General features: G+C 44.2%; 1 protein-coding gene across 2 annotated transcripts; it reads right to left on the bottom strand.

Annotated features, from left to right (window-relative positions):
* Positions 1 to 280: 280 nt before the first annotated feature.
* On the bottom strand, positions 281 to 14184 carry ALKAL2 (ALK and LTK ligand 2). 2 transcript variants are annotated; one of them, XM_081189274.1, is made up of 6 exons: positions 13869 to 14184; positions 11138 to 11472; positions 4879 to 4932; positions 4702 to 4782; positions 1848 to 1913; positions 281 to 910 (listed from the first exon to the last, which is right to left on the bottom strand). In XM_081189274.1, exons 2-5 carry the CDS (start codon positions 11406 to 11408, stop codon positions 1849 to 1851), a joined length of 471 nt encoding a protein of 156 aa, XP_081045400.1. In that variant the 5' UTR covers positions 11409 to 11472; positions 13869 to 14184; the 3' UTR covers positions 281 to 910; position 1848. The 2 variants fall into 2 exon arrangements, with proteins under 2 accessions (XP_081045400.1, XP_081045401.1); XM_081189275.1 differs by lacking the exon at positions 13869 to 14184 and having other exon boundaries at positions 11138 to 11856.
* Positions 14185 to 17542: the final 3358 nt, after the last annotated feature.

Genomic DNA, 17542 nt, shown 5'->3' on the forward strand with positions numbered 1-17542 from the left:
GAGATGGATATTTTAAGAAGCCCTGATAATGGTGATTTGGCAGGATGGGAAAGGTGGTTGCACAGGCAAGTAGAGTCATGGGTGGGTTACCATTCTGAATGAACAGTTTGCAAGGATGCTGTTAGCCCACATGAAGCCCACCTCGGGGCATGTTCCCATCATGTTCTCATCACATGAAACATCCCCACTTTGGAAAGGAATTTGATGTCTTTGGTGTAGTGCAGTTCTTTCCCACATTAAGTACTACAAGTAGGAAGAAAAAGAATGATGAAGAGCCAAGTTATAAACCCAACACTTTATTATGTATGTTATTTACAGTATTTACATATTGCACATTTAGCTGGAATGTTCATACCTCTATTGTACAGGAAACAGATGGCATTTTAGTGGATGCAGAATCCAAGTTTTACTTAAAACATGTTTGTCTCTTCCACATGGCATGCAGTTTGTACTCAGTAAGAGTACACCATAACAGATTTATGAAACATTTGTAACCAAACACTTTGAATTCCATAAGCAAGAAAGGTAACCTTCTCCACAGGAAGGCTTCCTTGAAAGTGTCCCATGACGTCTCTAAATGAAACATGTTCTTACTTGGGAGGCTGATAATTCACTGAATTTTTTGGCAATGCAACACTTCTGATATAGGGTGGCCTTAAAGTATGAAACATTTTAAATTGTTATGGTAGAAAAACTACCAGAAAAAAATGTGTATCTGTAAACAGTGGTGACAGAATAGAAAACACATGTTTTAAAGATTTTATGGGAAGTAGTCTATCAACTTGCAAAAATAAATCTCTTGTTCACAATGGAATATGTTACAAAGATGGTAAGTTCAATTTCCCTGTTGGTTTCCAAGGCACTTCTCTTGGTTCTTGATAATAGCTTTTTCCCTTGATAGTAGTAACATCTGAAGCAAAGACAAGACAACACCGTCCACCACAAAATATTAGTTTCTCGGTTTTCAAGTGAGCAAAATATTTCACCTTTGTTTTTGCTGCACAATCTGGCATACAAAACTCTTGGTCGGTTACCATTTGCTGTCAAGGGATAGGGATTTAGGTAAGTGAGATAAAGCCTTCACAGTTCATGAGACCAGCTCTTGGATACTCCAAGGCCTACGCTATATTTTTACTTCTTCTTAAATACACTGATTTCCCTACTTGTGACAATCATTCTTATATGACAGGCACCCCCAAACTCGGCCCTCCAGATGTTTTGGGACTACAATTCCCATCATCCCTGACCACAAGGGCTGAAAAGGATCTCAATCTCAGTGTTGATTCCAAGAGAAATGAATTGGTTTTGATTCTTGATATTGCTTACTGTTGTTAAGTTGGTATTTCAGTGAAATATAAATGTGCAGTTTTGGAGACAGATTCAGCTGAATGCACATAACGTTTGTTCATGCTTCAACTACATTATAACTGTATTATAGATAGATTAATCACTCCTACATGTATATTTTTAAGCTGCATTCAAATATGGCATAATCAACCTGTAACTTTAAATAGAGACCCAGTGTCAATACATAGAAACGGATGCTGACTCAGCCCCTGAAAATTAGCTGTGCATGGAGGTGCTTTGTTTCACTATCTGCTAACTGCATACAGCTATGAATTCACCCTTGATGTCTGAGAGTCTTTATGCTGCTTTCCGGTAGGGGGTATCCTTTTATTTATGGCTGGTATTTTGCCGAGTGAAGGGTGCTGTGTCATTCTCTCTGACAGGGGAATACCTTCTCCAAAGAGCTATTGCGCAATGCTCATTAATTGTATCAAATCCACAATGGTGATGTTGCTATGCATATACAGGCAGTGTGCAATTGGTCCTTTCAAAAAGCTTACCTTATCCTTCCGTGCACATTGGACTTACTGCCAACCGAGTAAGAAGCCTGGCACATCTTTTATAGTCTAGTGAAAAGATCATAAATAGAAGTTAACAAACAACCCGGTATAACTTGAGGGTTTGATTTTTAAGTTCCTTATCGTAAGGTTATACAAGGAACTGCAAGCCTGTTGCAATTCATTTTGAAACCATTTATTTTTAAGTTATAAGTTTGAATTCTTTGCTTAGAAATCTGGCTGTATAAATGAGATTTTTTTTAGTTTTTAAAGGGATTTTATATGCTTTTGCATGTATAATGCTATGCTGACTGGCCTGGAAGAAAGCACCTCTCAAGAAGAAACAGACTTGAACATGTAAACAGCTCGCTCCCATGGCTATGAACATGCACAGGAGAAATAGCTGCAATGCATGCCTGGACAGCTTAGGTATGCAGGATAGCAAATAAAATTGTGGTGTTCGTTCCATAAAATGAAAATTCTCATTTTCTACTACAATGAACTAGCAAAGACTGATAATAATCTGAAGCTGAAAACTCGAAGGGGATAAAAACTAGAGCACTGTTCATCTTCAGTTTGAATTTCTTGCCCTTTATTTGAGCCACAGATTACATTTTAGTTGTGTGTACAAAAATGTAATAATGTGAATATTGCCAACTTGTATCTGCTACTGTATATACATCTGTCAGGATTGGTCCCAGCTCATATAACATGTACACTTGGTGGAAAGCTTGAATATGGGACAATGAAATGTTCACAGTAAGATAATCATATCTCTAGGTTAATAAATCAAGATATGAGCAAGGATTTGATCTATGCATACGGGCCCTTTGCTCCTCCATTTCTGATGTGAGCAAGCCAATCAGAAAGTCTTCAGTTAACTGCAGTTTCTCATTTCATCTGAGCTAGGATAGTATCTCAGCTTCAAACCATGGCTTAATATCATGACTTGTTCCAAAGTTGGTGAGCATAGTATGAAATGGAAAACTGGTTAATTAGAGCCTTGCATGTGCAGAGAAAGGGCTTGTTCATATTACTGTCTTAAGGTGAGCAATTTGTGAAACCTCTAGACTTCGTAAAATCTAATGGCAAGGATCAAACTTTTAGGCTGCTTATCAAACTACTAAGCTTATGAAAGATGTATACCTGCAAAATTCATTCAGGTAATCAATTTTATGTGAGCTACAGCCTGAAAAGAAACTATTTTGGGAGCCTTCACATTTGACTTAAATCGTTCTGCAACCTACTTTGAAGGCCAAAACATTAATGTGTGTGTAAAAGCCCCGCTGTTACGGTTTTTGGATACTACAAAAACATAGTTAATCTAGTAAGGGAATTAATTCTTCTGTGATTGGCAGTAGAATTAGTAATTTTCTCTAACACAGCAAATGACATGTGTCTGACTTGCACATGCAAGTAGTTTTTTTATGCACAGTTGCCAAGAATAAACAATCAAAATGTGAGTCAAGGTATTTAAATGGCTGCCAAGTCAGGCTAAGGCTACTGGGGGAACAGACATTAAAGATGCACCATTAAGTACTCCTCCCTATATCACACTCATATAATCTATCAGCTATCTGTTGAGAAACTAATCAGCAGCCCAAGCAGTGATGTGCAACAGGGTAAAACCAGATGGATGGGAACTGTTCAATTAGTGCTGCCTCATAACTATATAATATATTTTCCCCCAAAATGGTGTGCATAGGTTGGGGGGGGGGAGAACCCAAACGCAATAGTTAAGAGTCATAGTTATCATTCTTAGGCTCTTGGATTATGGGTGTACAGTAAGCCCGCAATTTACAGGCATTTAACTTGTGCACATTCAGCTTTACATGCATGACGAAAAATAAAAAGGGGCCAGGGCTCTTGGAGAAATGACTTTGGCAATCCCACCCACCATTGAATCCAGTGTGTTTTGACTATATGCGATTTTGGCTTTGGGCAATCCCTGGAATGTAAGGAAATGCATCATTTTAATAAGTGTGGCATTGCTGTCAGCTGTGACTTCTGCCAGTTAAACAACTTCTTAACTGCTTGTGCATCCCTCTCTCTCTCTCTCTCTCTCTCTCTCTCTCTCTCTCTCTATATATATATATATATATATATATATATATATATATATATCCCAGTGTTGCAAACCCAGATTTTATTCTTTAATGTCTGTTATCTGATGTACTATTAAGTTCCAAGTTACTATATTGCAAACCAAAGGCAAAGGAGTTGACAGATAATTGGCATACAAATTTGAGCTGCCTGCGGAAAGTATGTTTTAAGTTGATAGTTAAAGCCATGAGACCTCTTGCAGGAGTCACAGCAATAGCACTTAAAATATTGTTCTGTGGGTTGCAACTCTGTGGGTGAAATCCAACAGTGTCTGTCTACCAGCAGAATGACTGCTGTTGACAGAATGGGTTCTCCCACTTGCAAACTCCCAACATCTGCCCTGGGTGGTTGGAAGACCCTATGAAGCAGATTTGTAGGGAGACGTCTGCTCACATGATGCTGGATGTTGCCCTATGCTTAAGAAATTTAAGATGAAACTCATAGTTCACATTTATAGGTACTGCTGGTTATCTTCAACTATCTTCAACCCACTGAACTATCTTCAACCCACTGAAATTAATAACCATGACTAGCTTATGTCCATTGCTTCAGTGCATATACTCTTGTGTAAAAGCGAGTTGAGTACATCACTGAATATTGACATTTGAGTCTCACTATACAGCAGTCTCTTTAATTACTGTAATTCCACAAACTCCTTAAATAAACCGAATAATAATTGCATTGGAAGACAGCTCTTTATTAAATGCAACTAAATTAAATGTCTGGCAATGGATTTTTGGGTGATAGCACTTACATGCAGGAATGGTGCAGTCTCTTGTATGATGGTAAAGTCTATGAAAGTGTTTAGTGCATTTTGGACCAAAATAAAGATGACCTGGGGGAGAAAAGAATTAGCGGATCAGTTGAATTAGTACCATATGAGGATAATTACAGACAAAAGTACCATGATAGAATGTTAAATTCTGCTTACCTGTTAAATGGTTTAAAAACTTGTCTTTCATTCTCAGATCTCTAGGAACTATTTCTGTTAAAAGGAATGAAGGACATTGTAACAGAATCATCATTCATGTTCTGTACATTTATATACAGGGGTATAAATAATAAATTATTATTATTATTATTATTATTATTATTATTATTATTATTATTATTATTATTTTATTATTACATTTAGCTTCCAGAGGTTTTTCATTTTAAGATGTTAAACTGGATGAAAAAGGCAGTGGCATTTTCATGGATCTTAAAAACCAATTGTAGGCTCATTATTTGCCCTTTGTAAAATTCTCATTTTCTAAAAAAAACACCCACCTTGATACACCTAGCCAAGTGTTAATAGCATTTAACACCTACTAAAATCAGTAATATTTTGAGTTAAAGACAGCTGGGATTGAATTTAATTTTGTTCACAATTCTGGGGAGCAAGTGCCATTGAAATCAAGTGGGATGGCTTTTGAGCAAAACCAGTCAGCTTCTGTCCTACTCCAAATGTAAATGTTTCTTGCTTCTAGGCAGCTCTTGTATGTACAAGTTTTAAGAGATTTAGTGGTACCATTGGATTGCACTCTGGCTGCCCATCTCTTTCTTCACAAGAAAGAATGCCATGGCTCTTCTAGCTGCTCCTGGCTTAGCTCTTCTGATGTAATTGGGGGAGGAAACAGGACACCTTAACTGAACAATAGGAATGTGCCCTACACATTCCAAGTCCATGAACATCTTTTGTTAGTTTGCATAACACCTAATACAGTATTATCATTATCATTATCATTCTTCCACCCATCTGACTGGGTTGCCCCAGCCAATCTGGGCAGCAGAATATAAAACCACAATAAAACACCAAATATTTAAAACTTCCCTATACCGGGCTGCCTTCAGATGTGTTCTAAAAAATCATATAGTTGTTTATCTGTTTGACATCTGACAGGAGGGAGTTCCACAGGGCGAGTGCCACTACTGAGAAGGCCTTCCGCCTCGTTCCCTGTAACTTCATTCTTGCAGTGAGGGAACTGCCAGATGGTCCTTGGAGCTAGACAGTGGAAGTGGAGACGCTCCCTCAGGTGTACAGGGCTGAGACCATGTAGGGCTTTAAAGGTCTGCACCAACACTTGGAATTGTGCTCGGAAACATACTGGGAGCCAATGAAGATCCTTTAGGACCCATGTGATATGGTCCTGGCGGCCACTCCCTGTCATCAGTCTAGATGCCGCATTCTGGACTAGTTGTAGTTTCCGAGTCACCTTTCTAGACATTCAGACTGCACCATGTTTGTGCATCTGAGTTGAGCTGTTGAAACACAGGTGCCACTGCTTGGGTATGTGATGATTAATAGGAGTGTCAGTAAAACATGCAAATCTGCTGACATGTCAGAGACCAGCTGTTGCTCCATGTTTATGTTAACAAAGAAATTTGCATCATGGGGTTTTACACATACAGGGTTGTGAACGTGATCTGTGCGGGAGGCGTGTTTGCAACCCATAGCGAACAACCCACAGACCCACAGTCTGCGCATGCGCAGGTCACAATTTGGGGCTTCTGTGCATGTGCAAGCACCGAAACCTGAAAGTAACCCATTCCAGTACTTCCGGGTTCGGCGCAGTGCGCAACCCGAAAACATGCAACCTGAAGCATCTGTAACCCGAGGTATGACTGTACACTTACTGATACAAAGGTATAGACACCCATAATGAAGAACCTGGAGTTTGGCATAACAGAATCTGCAGTGTCCTATTTAGTTCCTAAGCTCAATTCCTCTCAAATAATTGCATTTTGTTATCCAGGACAAATATTCATCAAGCACGGTCTGAGAAACTGACTGAATAGGAGCATATTTTCAGGAAATGTAACCACAGTATTGTAAGGGAGGACAACATAATTTACTTGCTTCTTACTCATGTGGTTTGCTTTCCCACATCCTGTATTAAATGGAGGGGAATGCAACTAGTTCGTTGAAATCCTCTTTAGCTCCTTGTGGCTGTCTCCTTGATTTACTGTCACATTTTATTGCTTTTTGTTACTTACATTAAGACATCCGTGTTGATTGCACATGAAATGCTACACTTGTCTTTTTTTTACCATAAATGAATGCCTAAGTGGCCTTTGAATTCTCCTGGGACCTCTTTATTGCATTTAAAGTCAGAACTACTTCCAACCAGATCTGATTCACTGGTAAGTTTTAGACATTCTCGAAATTCACCATTTATTTACAGTACTTCTAAGCATAGTCAAGCTCAGTTGAATTGACCTTATAATATTTGACCTAATTGTGTCATGCACCACCTTAAATGCTTCTTTCAAAAGTCCCTCAGGGGACAGTCAGGCATTAGAGGATTGATAGGTAGAGTTCTGGCTAGTAGTTCCTTGCAATGATAGCGAAACTGCTGGGGGGAAGCCTTTCAGAAGTTGGCAAGTTGCTTCAGCACAGTTTTATTTTGATTAGAACAGGTTCTACTTCAGCTGTTGTGCTCCAGTTAAGTGCTGCACAGTGGTTCTACATCAAGCTCAAGCCGTTAGTTAAGCAGGTTTTCAGTGTGAATCTGTTTCTAACACATTCCTCACGAAAGTTGTCCAAAACATGAATAGCACCATGTTAGGGAAGGCTGATGCAGTCTGTGATGGATTCTATGATTTCAAACTGCAGCTGGAGTCATATTTTTGAGTGCTCCTCTCTTTATATATATATTTAAAACAATTCATCCGCCCGCATGCCAAAAGAAAAAGAAAATCTTGTACAGGGAGAAATTTAGATGACTGTTCTTGATGTGCCAGTTTACTGTGTGAAGGGGTGTTTTCCATGTAGCAGGGAGACCAACGCTCTGACCTATATCCAGCACAATAAGCAATAAATCCTATAATTTTACAGGCTTCTTCTACATAATAGGCCGGATTCAACTAACAGATTCAATTAACAAGTCAACATCCAGCACTCTTGGGGAGATACTGGGGCTTATACACTTTGGGGAGACCAGTTTACCTTGCCTGGACCTCCTGCAGTACATGTCACAGATTAGTGCCAATGCCACTTAAGCGATTGTATTGGTGATGGTGGGTTTCCTAGGAGAGGTGGGTATTTGTTTGATTCTGATCAGTACTGGACAGCTGCCATTTTATATTTCTCATAATGCAATGGTGCAGAATTTGCCAGGTGCTCTGGAGCGTTGCGGTGTAGGGAATTTTAAATGGTGACCACCAGGCACAAATTCAAACTAGTAGCCACTTTTGCTCCCCAAGTAAGAGTGTTGGTCTGTTGGGTAAGCCCACAGGGGTGGGCCAATAGGCACCGGTGCCAGAAGGACCCAATCGGAGCACAAGGCAGGGAATCTGCATCAGCACCATGGCTGTCCATCAACAGCACTGATGGGTCACTCAAGCCTGGTACCTGACCTAGATTTCAGGGTCTTGCAAAGTTCCTTGCTTTTCCTGTGACTAGCTGAATTGTGTATATTATGCATATATTGTGCAAAATTGTGGAAATTTATAAAGTAACTCAGCATTTTAAGTCAGCGAATGCACAGTATTGTATACAACCCAAAGCTGCAATCCCAAGCAACCTTATTACTTTGAGAATTTACTTTGAAATGAGCTTGTTTAGATCTTGATGCAAATCCTATTAAACATTAGCTGACATTAGCATATTATAGTGGCTGACAGGAGCGGAAGGAAGGATCTGTATCTTATTAGAATAACTGTTGGGTCTCTGGACTGTAATAAAGATTGTTGTTTTTGTATTAGAATAACTACAGATAGATTGAATCTACAAAGGCATGTGGAACCCTTGCAAGTGAAATTTCACTTTCTGAAAATTTTAGTGCCCACTGCCTGGTTATTGTTGCTCAGTAGCAATGGTATACTTGAGTACTGTGTTTATTGAGAACTCTCTGTAGGAACTCTCACTTTGTCAACAACAATTACTCTTTCAAGGAAAACCTCCCAAGTTCTAGATGCATCAGAATTTTGGGTGTTTTTCAGTATATAACTTTTTTCAGGCTTTTAGAATCTCCCCTTTTCTTTTCCTGTCGTGCTTTATAGCCATTTACTTGCAGAGGGGGAGCAATTCAGTGCCACCCATGGGGTGTGGTCTAAATCTTCCCCATTCCTCTAAGGTGCCTCCTAAGCAATATAATATGTGATTAAGTACTACTCAAACAGGACCCAGCAGATCAACTATATTTGCTCTAATTGACAAGTATTTATGATAAGCCTAAATTCCCATTTTCAAGGGACTTGCAAGTGTAGTCTGCAAATCTTTTATTATTATACATAAGATTTGACAGTGCAATCCTGTGAATTCAATGGCGCTTACCCCCAGGAAAGTACACACAGAATTGTAGTCTAATAGTCTAAAGCCAAATTTCTGAAATAATTTACAGCAGAATTAAACCCCAAAAAGAAATGCTGTTTCAGAGTAACTAATGGCCAGTTAAGCTAAATAGTATGATTTTAAAGAATTAAAGTTCCAGTGATATAAGCACGACTAAAATTGGCTATTTTTTTAGCCTGCAACTAGTTCTGATTTCTGGTCCAGGAAACAGACAGTTCTTAAACTGAAAATTTGCCATTGGTAAGACTTCTTTCCAGAAACATCTTTCCAGAAACATGTCAAAAACACAGGCATAGAAATATAATTATAGCATTTCTCAATACATAACAGAGACAAACCCAGCCAGTACAAGCACTATCGTTGATTTCTGAAGAGTAGCAGGAAAGAGAGAGAACTGCTTACATTTCAGCAATGAGTATGCTGCCACATTTTCTGCATACCGTATGTATATACACAGCCTTGTTTGGAGAATTGGGGCGGGATAGCTGCTGCTTTGGTTTGGAGCTGAAATCAGTTTTGGACAGCACTGATGGGCTGGCCCTTGTATCAATCATGAAGCACCTCCCTCTTAAGGGCTGGACTATGTGTAATGCTGATTGGTTCGCCCTTGTGCCAGTCACAAAGCTATCTCCCCAATCTGATCAGATTTCAAAGTTAAACAATATACAACCACAGCAAATAAACAAGTTGGATACCTAGAGGGGACTAAAAAAAAAAAAGTTGGCTGTCTCAAAGCCAGGGAAGGGTGCTTGCAAGCTGGAGGTTGTTTTCTGGTTGATAAAGCATGAGGAGTGGAGTACAGCTTGCATTGCAGCCGAAAAACCTGCCATGCTACTCTTTCAAGGTATGACTACAAGTAGCCTTAATAAGAAGTTTACAGAAAATGACAAAATATCATTGCAGTTGCAAAGTGTTCATTTCCGCGAAGCTTGCAAACAATAGCATAGCTCAAACATTGTTGTACTGAAGACTGCTCTAAACAGCTGATAGCAGACCTGCTTCAAAGATCTTCCTCAGATAACTTAAAAAAACACATTGCATATGAGAAACTGAAAAATATTCATTCAACCAATGCAATTTAGTTGCTAAGGGAGGTTTCCAGGTGTCAACCAAAAACTCGCCTGCAGCCAACTGTTTAGAACATTCTTCAATACAATACTTTGCACTTGTAATTATATTTTTCCTGCTTTGGTCTAAATTTCTCCTCATCAGTATATTGTCACAGCCCTGTGCTTTTCAGGCCCCTTATACAGAACTGTATACTGTAACTACTTCACTCATCTATTAAAATCAATGCAATTTAAATTTGCTTAACCTTCAAAATAAAATCTAGAAAAAAAGAAACTTTCAAGAAGCAGAAAACCTGTGGGAGGTATCCGAGTGACTAGCAGTAATCAATTGTAGATTTGCACACGAAGTTGCCTTATACTGATGCAAACCAGTCTATTGGGGCGGGAACCCTCGAACTATGGAAAACTTTTAAAAAGAAACAGAGTTTCAGATTTGCAATTGACTAGACTAGAGTATCAGACAAGGAACTGTTAGCGAGCCTCGGAGCACATACATCGCAAAGTGATCTCCTTTAGATGATGCTTCTCGGATTTCAACCTATTAATTTGCTCTTCAGCGCCATCGATCGCTGAAGGAGGGCGTAGCATGGTTATTCCTCGTTCAACGCGAGGGGAGCTTTGCTAGTCCGTCCGGCGTTTGCCTTCAGAGCGGTTATTGAGGAATCCGCTGCACAATTAAGGACTGGAGCAATTTGCAAGCCTCCCCCCACCCCCGAGATTTCTCAGATGCAAACTGGCAGCTTGATGACCGAGCTCCCCGTTTTGTAAAGTTTAACGCAAAAAGAAAAATGAACGTAACAGGTTGCAGTGTCTCCTCTAACACAATGTAGTATTATTTGACTTACCAACTCTCTGTTCTTCTGAGTAAGATCCATAATCGGGTACTACTTCCCTTCTCCGGTCCAAAAGATAGTCTTGTTTGTACTGAACCCCGTTCTCCTCGTCCTCCTCCAGGTGGTATTTTTTCAGTTCCTGAATGATCTCCATGATCAGGTTTAAGAGGTTCTGCCTTTCCTTCAGCCCTGCGCTAGATTCGGGTCTCTCTTCGCAATGTCCCGCTGAAAGCATCGCCAGCACCAGCCCCACCAACGCAGGAGATCTCAAGAATCTGCCCATGGCGCTTCCGAGGTCAAACGAGAGATAGATGGAGCCACTTTCCGAGTCCACTCCCTGAAACCAGCTGTGGAGGGGAGATAAGTGTCACTGCCAGGTGTCACATCTACGCGAACAGTGAGTGGCAAGTGAAAGCAATTATTCTTCCTTCAAGTTGAGAGTGCCCAGATTTTCTAACCTCTGCCTTCTCTCCCTCTCTCTCTTTTACTTAAAAGAGGGGGAGGACCTAGATAATCAGCTGGCAGCTCTCTCTGCTCTTTAGCCAAGTAGGATCTAGTAGCAAGAAGAAGGCAATAGAATTCCCCAGCGGCATTCGCGCCTCACTCGCTTGGTCCTGAACTCACTGCCCTTGCTCTTGGTGCCACGGAGTTAAAGAGCGCTTGCTTAGGACAGGAAGATGGATATCGAATACTTTTAACACATGGTGTTTGGGTTTTGTTTGGGTTTTAAAAGCAGTGGGTGGGACTTGGAGATCAATCAATAAACTTTTCGCTTAGAAAACAAGGAAGAAGCATGGCCCTATCCCTCATTGAGTCCACAAGCAGCAGAGGGCTAGGAGAGATTTATTTGCAGAGGAGCTGCTTTCTGGAGTGCTCAGATCAGCTTGGCAGAAGACACCCTTCTGAGCGCACGGCTTCCAAAGCAGGACCTGAGCTCCAGCGATGAAACTCCTCCTTGCTTGTTTGGCACGCGAGGGAGCCTTGCACGAGGGGAAGGGCTTACTCACCCCTCTCGCTTAACTGGGAAGCCCCAAGAGCGGGAATCAATGCTTCTCAGCCAGAGGCAGTGCCACCGAGTGGTGAAAGGGCGCCTTGAGACGCCACTGCTGATGCCACTTTACTCCGGAGATGAGGTCCAGCGTGGACCCTCGAGATGCTGTCAGATTCCAACTCCCATCAGTCACAGACAGCATGTCCAATGGTCAGGGGGTGATGGGAGATGAAGTCCAGCAACTGGGACCGCACGGGTTCCTCCCGCCCGCCTCGCACCAAAGGCACCCCGCCTCTCCCAACTCAGCAGCCTGCCCCACAGCCTTGCTTGACCCCCCCTGCTTCCTATTGGAGATCGGCATGGCTTTATATGAAAAGCAAACTCTAGCGGAAGCAAAGGACCTGAGGGATTCCGCCCCCCCTTCCCCCCTCCTCTTTTCCTTTTGGAAATTTGGAAACCTGTTTTTGCGTAAGGAGAGGCAGCCCGAGGGAGGGGGGAAGCAAGTGCAAAATGCCAGGCAGGTAAATAGAGTCTTGCCTGGAAAAGTTTGGCAAGCTTTCACGGCATTCTGCAGGGGGGGGGGGCCGCGCAAGTGACGGCTGTCTATCAAGTCTACTCGCTCCCTACGCGCTTGGCTAGCTAGCAGGATGCCTCGATCCGAGAAGAACTTGGCCGCTTCTTTGCTCCCCCTAATCTGATGAGGAAATGTGGCGGGGATTCCCCTCTTCGCTCGGCAAGTAATTTATCAAGTGGTTACATGCTTACATCCGAGGCCATACATAGAGAATCCAAAGCGACGCGCGCAGGCTCAGATGCTCTGGTCCAGCGGAGTGGGAATTTGTGGTCCTCCAGATGTTGTTGAACCCTCGACCTATCATCCCTGACCGGTGGGCTGGGGCTAATAGGAGCTGGAGTGCAACATCCGGAGGGCCGCAGGTCCCCCAGCCTAAACCCCCTCTCTCCACCGACGCCAAACCCTACGCAGGCACATCGGCGGGTCTGGGAAGCCCTTCGGCCCTCCCATGTCCAGCGCGCCTTCCTCCTCCTCCTCCACGTGTCTTGCGGATGCTCGAGGAAGAGCAGCCTTCGCTAGCCTGGAGCCTCCCAGCTGTCTGAGGTCTGCGACTCTCCGCAGCCAGGCTGAGCAAGTCCGGCGTGGAGAGAGCGAGAGAGAGGTATGAACATTTGGCTGGCTGAGAGCGACCCATTCATTCGAAAAAGGCGGCTCGGTCCAGCCAGGGCTGTCTCTGCACTTCTCAGCCCCGTCGATTTCGCGAAGAGAAGAGCCGAGATTCCACCCGTCGAAATCAAGGCGATTTCAACGAAGCGTTTTAACTTTGGCTAGGACTTTCTCTCCTTTCCAAGCGCGGCTGCTGCGCTCGGCTTCTCCTCTTCCTCCTCCCTTCCCCACCCGCGAGAAAGACGGCGCGCAAAGACTCGGGAGGCAAAGGGGGCGAGCGGGGCGCCACAGCCCTCTCAGCTCGGCCCTCCTCCTTGCCGGGCGGCGGCTTGGTGCCTCGGGCTCCCTCCCCTCGCTCCACTCGCCGCTCAGCAAGTGAATCGGCTGGCCGTGCCGGCGAGTCGAGCCAGTCGAGCGACACCTTCCGTAGGTGCCCGAGCGCAAGTACCCCGGCGCCGCCGCCGCCTCTGGCCAGAGAGCGGCTGAATTTGGCGAGAGGCGCGCGGTGGCTCCCGCCATCCGGGCGCGTCCGCCCTGTCGTCTCCTGCTCCTTGAGCGCTCGGGAGCATTACCTGCCTCCGTTCGCCCTTTGAGGCGGTGTGTGTGACGGGGCTCCCTCCCTCGCCGGCCGGAGCCTCGCTTCTCTCGCCGCGCTCTGTCTCCTTTCCCCGGCGCGCACGCCGTCCGCTCTCCCGCCACCTACTCCATGTCCGCGCTTTTATAGAGGCTTATATAGGGTATCCGCGAGGTGGCCGCCGCCGCCGCCGCCGCCGCCTCAGACGGTATCGACTTGCAAGTGGGTGGACGGCCGGCTCTCCCCCAAGTCCCGCTCTGCAGCCCCTCGAGTCGCCTCGCAGCCACTGAAGTTCTCCCCTCACGGCTCCCCCGCCCCGGTCCCTTCTTATGCTGCCTCCCCGCAGACGTAAAACGAGCAGTCCCGGCTCAAGGGGGGGGGGAGGGGGAGGGAGGGAAGGAAGGAAGGAAAGGGGGGGGTCCAGCAGCCCGAGTTTCTTTAATTAGAAACTCCGCCTGAAATATTCATTTCGCCCCCCTTCCCAACCACCCACCCCCACCCCGGCCCGCTCGCTCGCTTCCCGCCGTTTCCTCGGGGCGCGCAGCCTCCCTCGCGCACTTCTCGTCTCGGCCCGCCCGTCGGGCTGCATCTCTCTGGCATCACTGCCCGCTAGCTGAGGGGGGGATTACCAGCAGCGGCTCGTGGGCTTGGCCGCTCGCCCCGGCCTGGCGCGCTTTGCGTTCGGTGGGGCGGGAAAGGGCGGGGTGCGAAGACGAGGAGCCGGGGTTTGGTTTACATTATCTAATCTTCCGGAGCGAGAAGGGGCAGATCGATGCCGTTCCCACTCGTCGGAGAGAAGAAGAGAGCCTTTCCCATCCTTCCTTCCTTCCCCTACTTGTGGCAGGAGCTGTAAGGCGGGCGGATGTGGGGTTGGGGGTCCCTCACAGCCGGCGGATGGGACGAGGACCCCACGCGAGAGAGCCTTTGCCACTTATAATGTCGCAGGAGACAGTTCTGACTGGATTTTCCCAAGCAGAGGAGCCAACTCCTAGGGGCAGAGGTACCTTCAGCCCCCCAAAAAAACATTTGAGGGAGCCACCGCCCACCCACCCCCAGTTGATGGGCGTTGCCATTTCAATGGCATTTGTGCAAAGTTTCATGGATCAATTATGTGGGGTGGGGCTTACCTGCCCCCCTCCAGTGGCGTAGCGTGGGGGGTGCAGGGGGGGCCGGCCGCACCGGGCGCAACATCTGGGGGTTAGGGTTAGGGGGTGCAAATCCACGGGTTAGGGGGCGCAAATCCACGGGTTAGGGGGCGCAAATTACTTGCCTTGCCCCGGGTGCTGACAATCCACGCTACGCCACTGCCCCCCTCACCCCAGTATTTTATTCAAGTTGGCACCCCCTGCCACCAAGGGACCCTGCTGGGCCATCTTCAGAAGTGACAGGCCAGACTGGGCTTGGTTCTGGGAATCCCTAAGCAGGGCACACAAACCCCAGCAGTTGTGTTCAGTGGCTGCTATCAGTTGGAAATGTAAGACAATAATCCAGAAACAAGTGAAGTAATAATCAACCAAAGTGCTTCAGAGCATTTGCAGAGTGCCTATCTCTCTTCAAATCACAGCAGGCCAGCCTCAGGCAATAGGGTACTATTAGAAGATATCAATTCCTTCATTGGTATTGCCCTCCTGCCTCCTCAGGGTACCATTTGGATGGCTATTGTTATTTTTTGCCTCAGGCTCCCAATTATTTCGTGTTGTCCTCAACCCACACACCTGTCCACACAATCTAATGGTAAAAAGAAGAGGTTAAAGGACTTTGAAACCCGACATGCATTTTCTTTTCTAAAAAATTAAGCACTATCTTTGAATGAAGGGTGGCGTAGAAATTCCATGAATAGTAGTAGAAGTAGCAGATAGGTAGCCGTGTTGGTCTGCCATAGTCAAAATAAAAAAAAATCCTTCCAGTAGCACCTTAAAGACCAACTAAGTTAGTTCTTGGTATGAGCTTTCGTGTGCATGCACACTTCTTCAGATACACAGTAATAGAAGTAGTAGTAGTAATATATAATGGTTTAGGCCCAATGCTTTGGCACGATGGCACCACAGATGCAAGACCTGAGAAAACTAGCACCTCATAGTTTGGGACACATGCTGACTAAACTACGGTATATGAAAATCTTCACTTCTCTCACAAGCATTTATTTATACTCTACACAAGCATTTATTTATACTCTACTTTTTAGGAGAATCTCGCAAAGCAGCAGTCATGGCATAGGATACCAATAGAAAACCCAGTTTTAAAAGTTGAAATTCAAAACACCACAAAATTTTAAGACAGTTTTAAAAAGCAACCGTTTGCACAGCGCACCATAAAACACAAACGTAAACAGAATGAAACAGTATAAAAAGGCTGGCCTTGTTTATTGACTTGATTACAAGTGAATTAAGATGGCTGAAGGGTATGGAATATGTAACTCTCCCCCCCCCCATTTTTACCTTCAGAAGAACCCTACAAAAGTAAGTTAAAGTGAGAGAGGCTGAACGGCTTAAGATCACCCAGTGAGCTCTAGTCCTAGTCTAGTCCTATTTCATATCAGCCTAGTCCTATTTCATATCAGCTGTAGTTTGTATTGGGCAACCACAGTCATTGCTCTCTGTGTTTGTACAGACATGCATGGGTCCTTTAAATGTGATCGTGTAAATCATGGCTACATATGGTGTACACTCAAGGTGTGAAGTGGATGTCAAATCAAGTACTAGTTTTGAATCTGAACAGGTGACTTGCTCAGAACTAGCTTACAGTCACTTGGAACTATTAGACAGTGGCAAGCTTTTTAAAAAAGAAAACTGCTTACATAAATGGTCTATTCACCTGTACAGTTAAACATTCACACAGGATTACAGTTCTTCAACGAAATGAAATAAGCAACGCCACCTCAATGTGGACTCACCGGATTCTCCTAATTATTTCATTTGCTTCCAGGCTCGTCTTGCCACCTGTAAAATGGGACTAGCAGGTATTCCACACACCCTCCCACAGACATAAAGGAATGTTAAAGTGTTTTGTGCTCATGATTAATAATAAAGAACAATGGTTGTGTTTGTATGTTTGCTGTAAAAAACAACAACCCCTGTCTCCATGAAATCCATTAATTTTCCTACAGGGAAAAAAGATTTCCTTTAAGGTGCCTCCTAAGCAATATAATATGTGACTAAATGCTACTGAAACAGGATCCAGCGGAACAACTCTATTTGCTCTAATTGTGTGTATATAAACCTCTCCCTTTTCTGCTAATAAAGTAAATAGAAAGTTGGATCAGACGATGTGACCCTTTCCCAACCTGCGTGAAATGGATAGGGAGGGGGAAGAAGCAGTAGAGATAATCAAGATGCACTCTGGTTGACTTAGGTAAATAATCAAGTACTTACCAATGCAAATAATGTTTCAGGTGCAAAGGACAAGATATTTAGAAGCGCCCTGTCCAGGTGAGGAGAGCAGTGACCCACACTGCTGCTGTTGCTGCTGAAGTCCAGCATTGGCTGAGATGAGCAAGAAAAAAGGAAACAGTCAGGAAAGAAAAGGAAGTATGCAGTGCCTCCCTTTAGGAAACAGCAAGCCGCTGAACCCACTGCTAGGCTTAAATTCCTATCTCATGTGCTTAATCTTGTGCAAAAGTTTAAAGAAGCAGTAGAGATTTGTTGCTCTTAGCCAGGGGTCGGCAACCTGTGG

Source organism: Podarcis bocagei (assembly GCF_964188305.1).
Source record: "Podarcis bocagei genome assembly, chromosome: 3".
NCBI classification, from domain to species: Eukaryota; Metazoa; Chordata; class Lepidosauria; order Squamata; family Lacertidae; genus Podarcis; species Podarcis bocagei.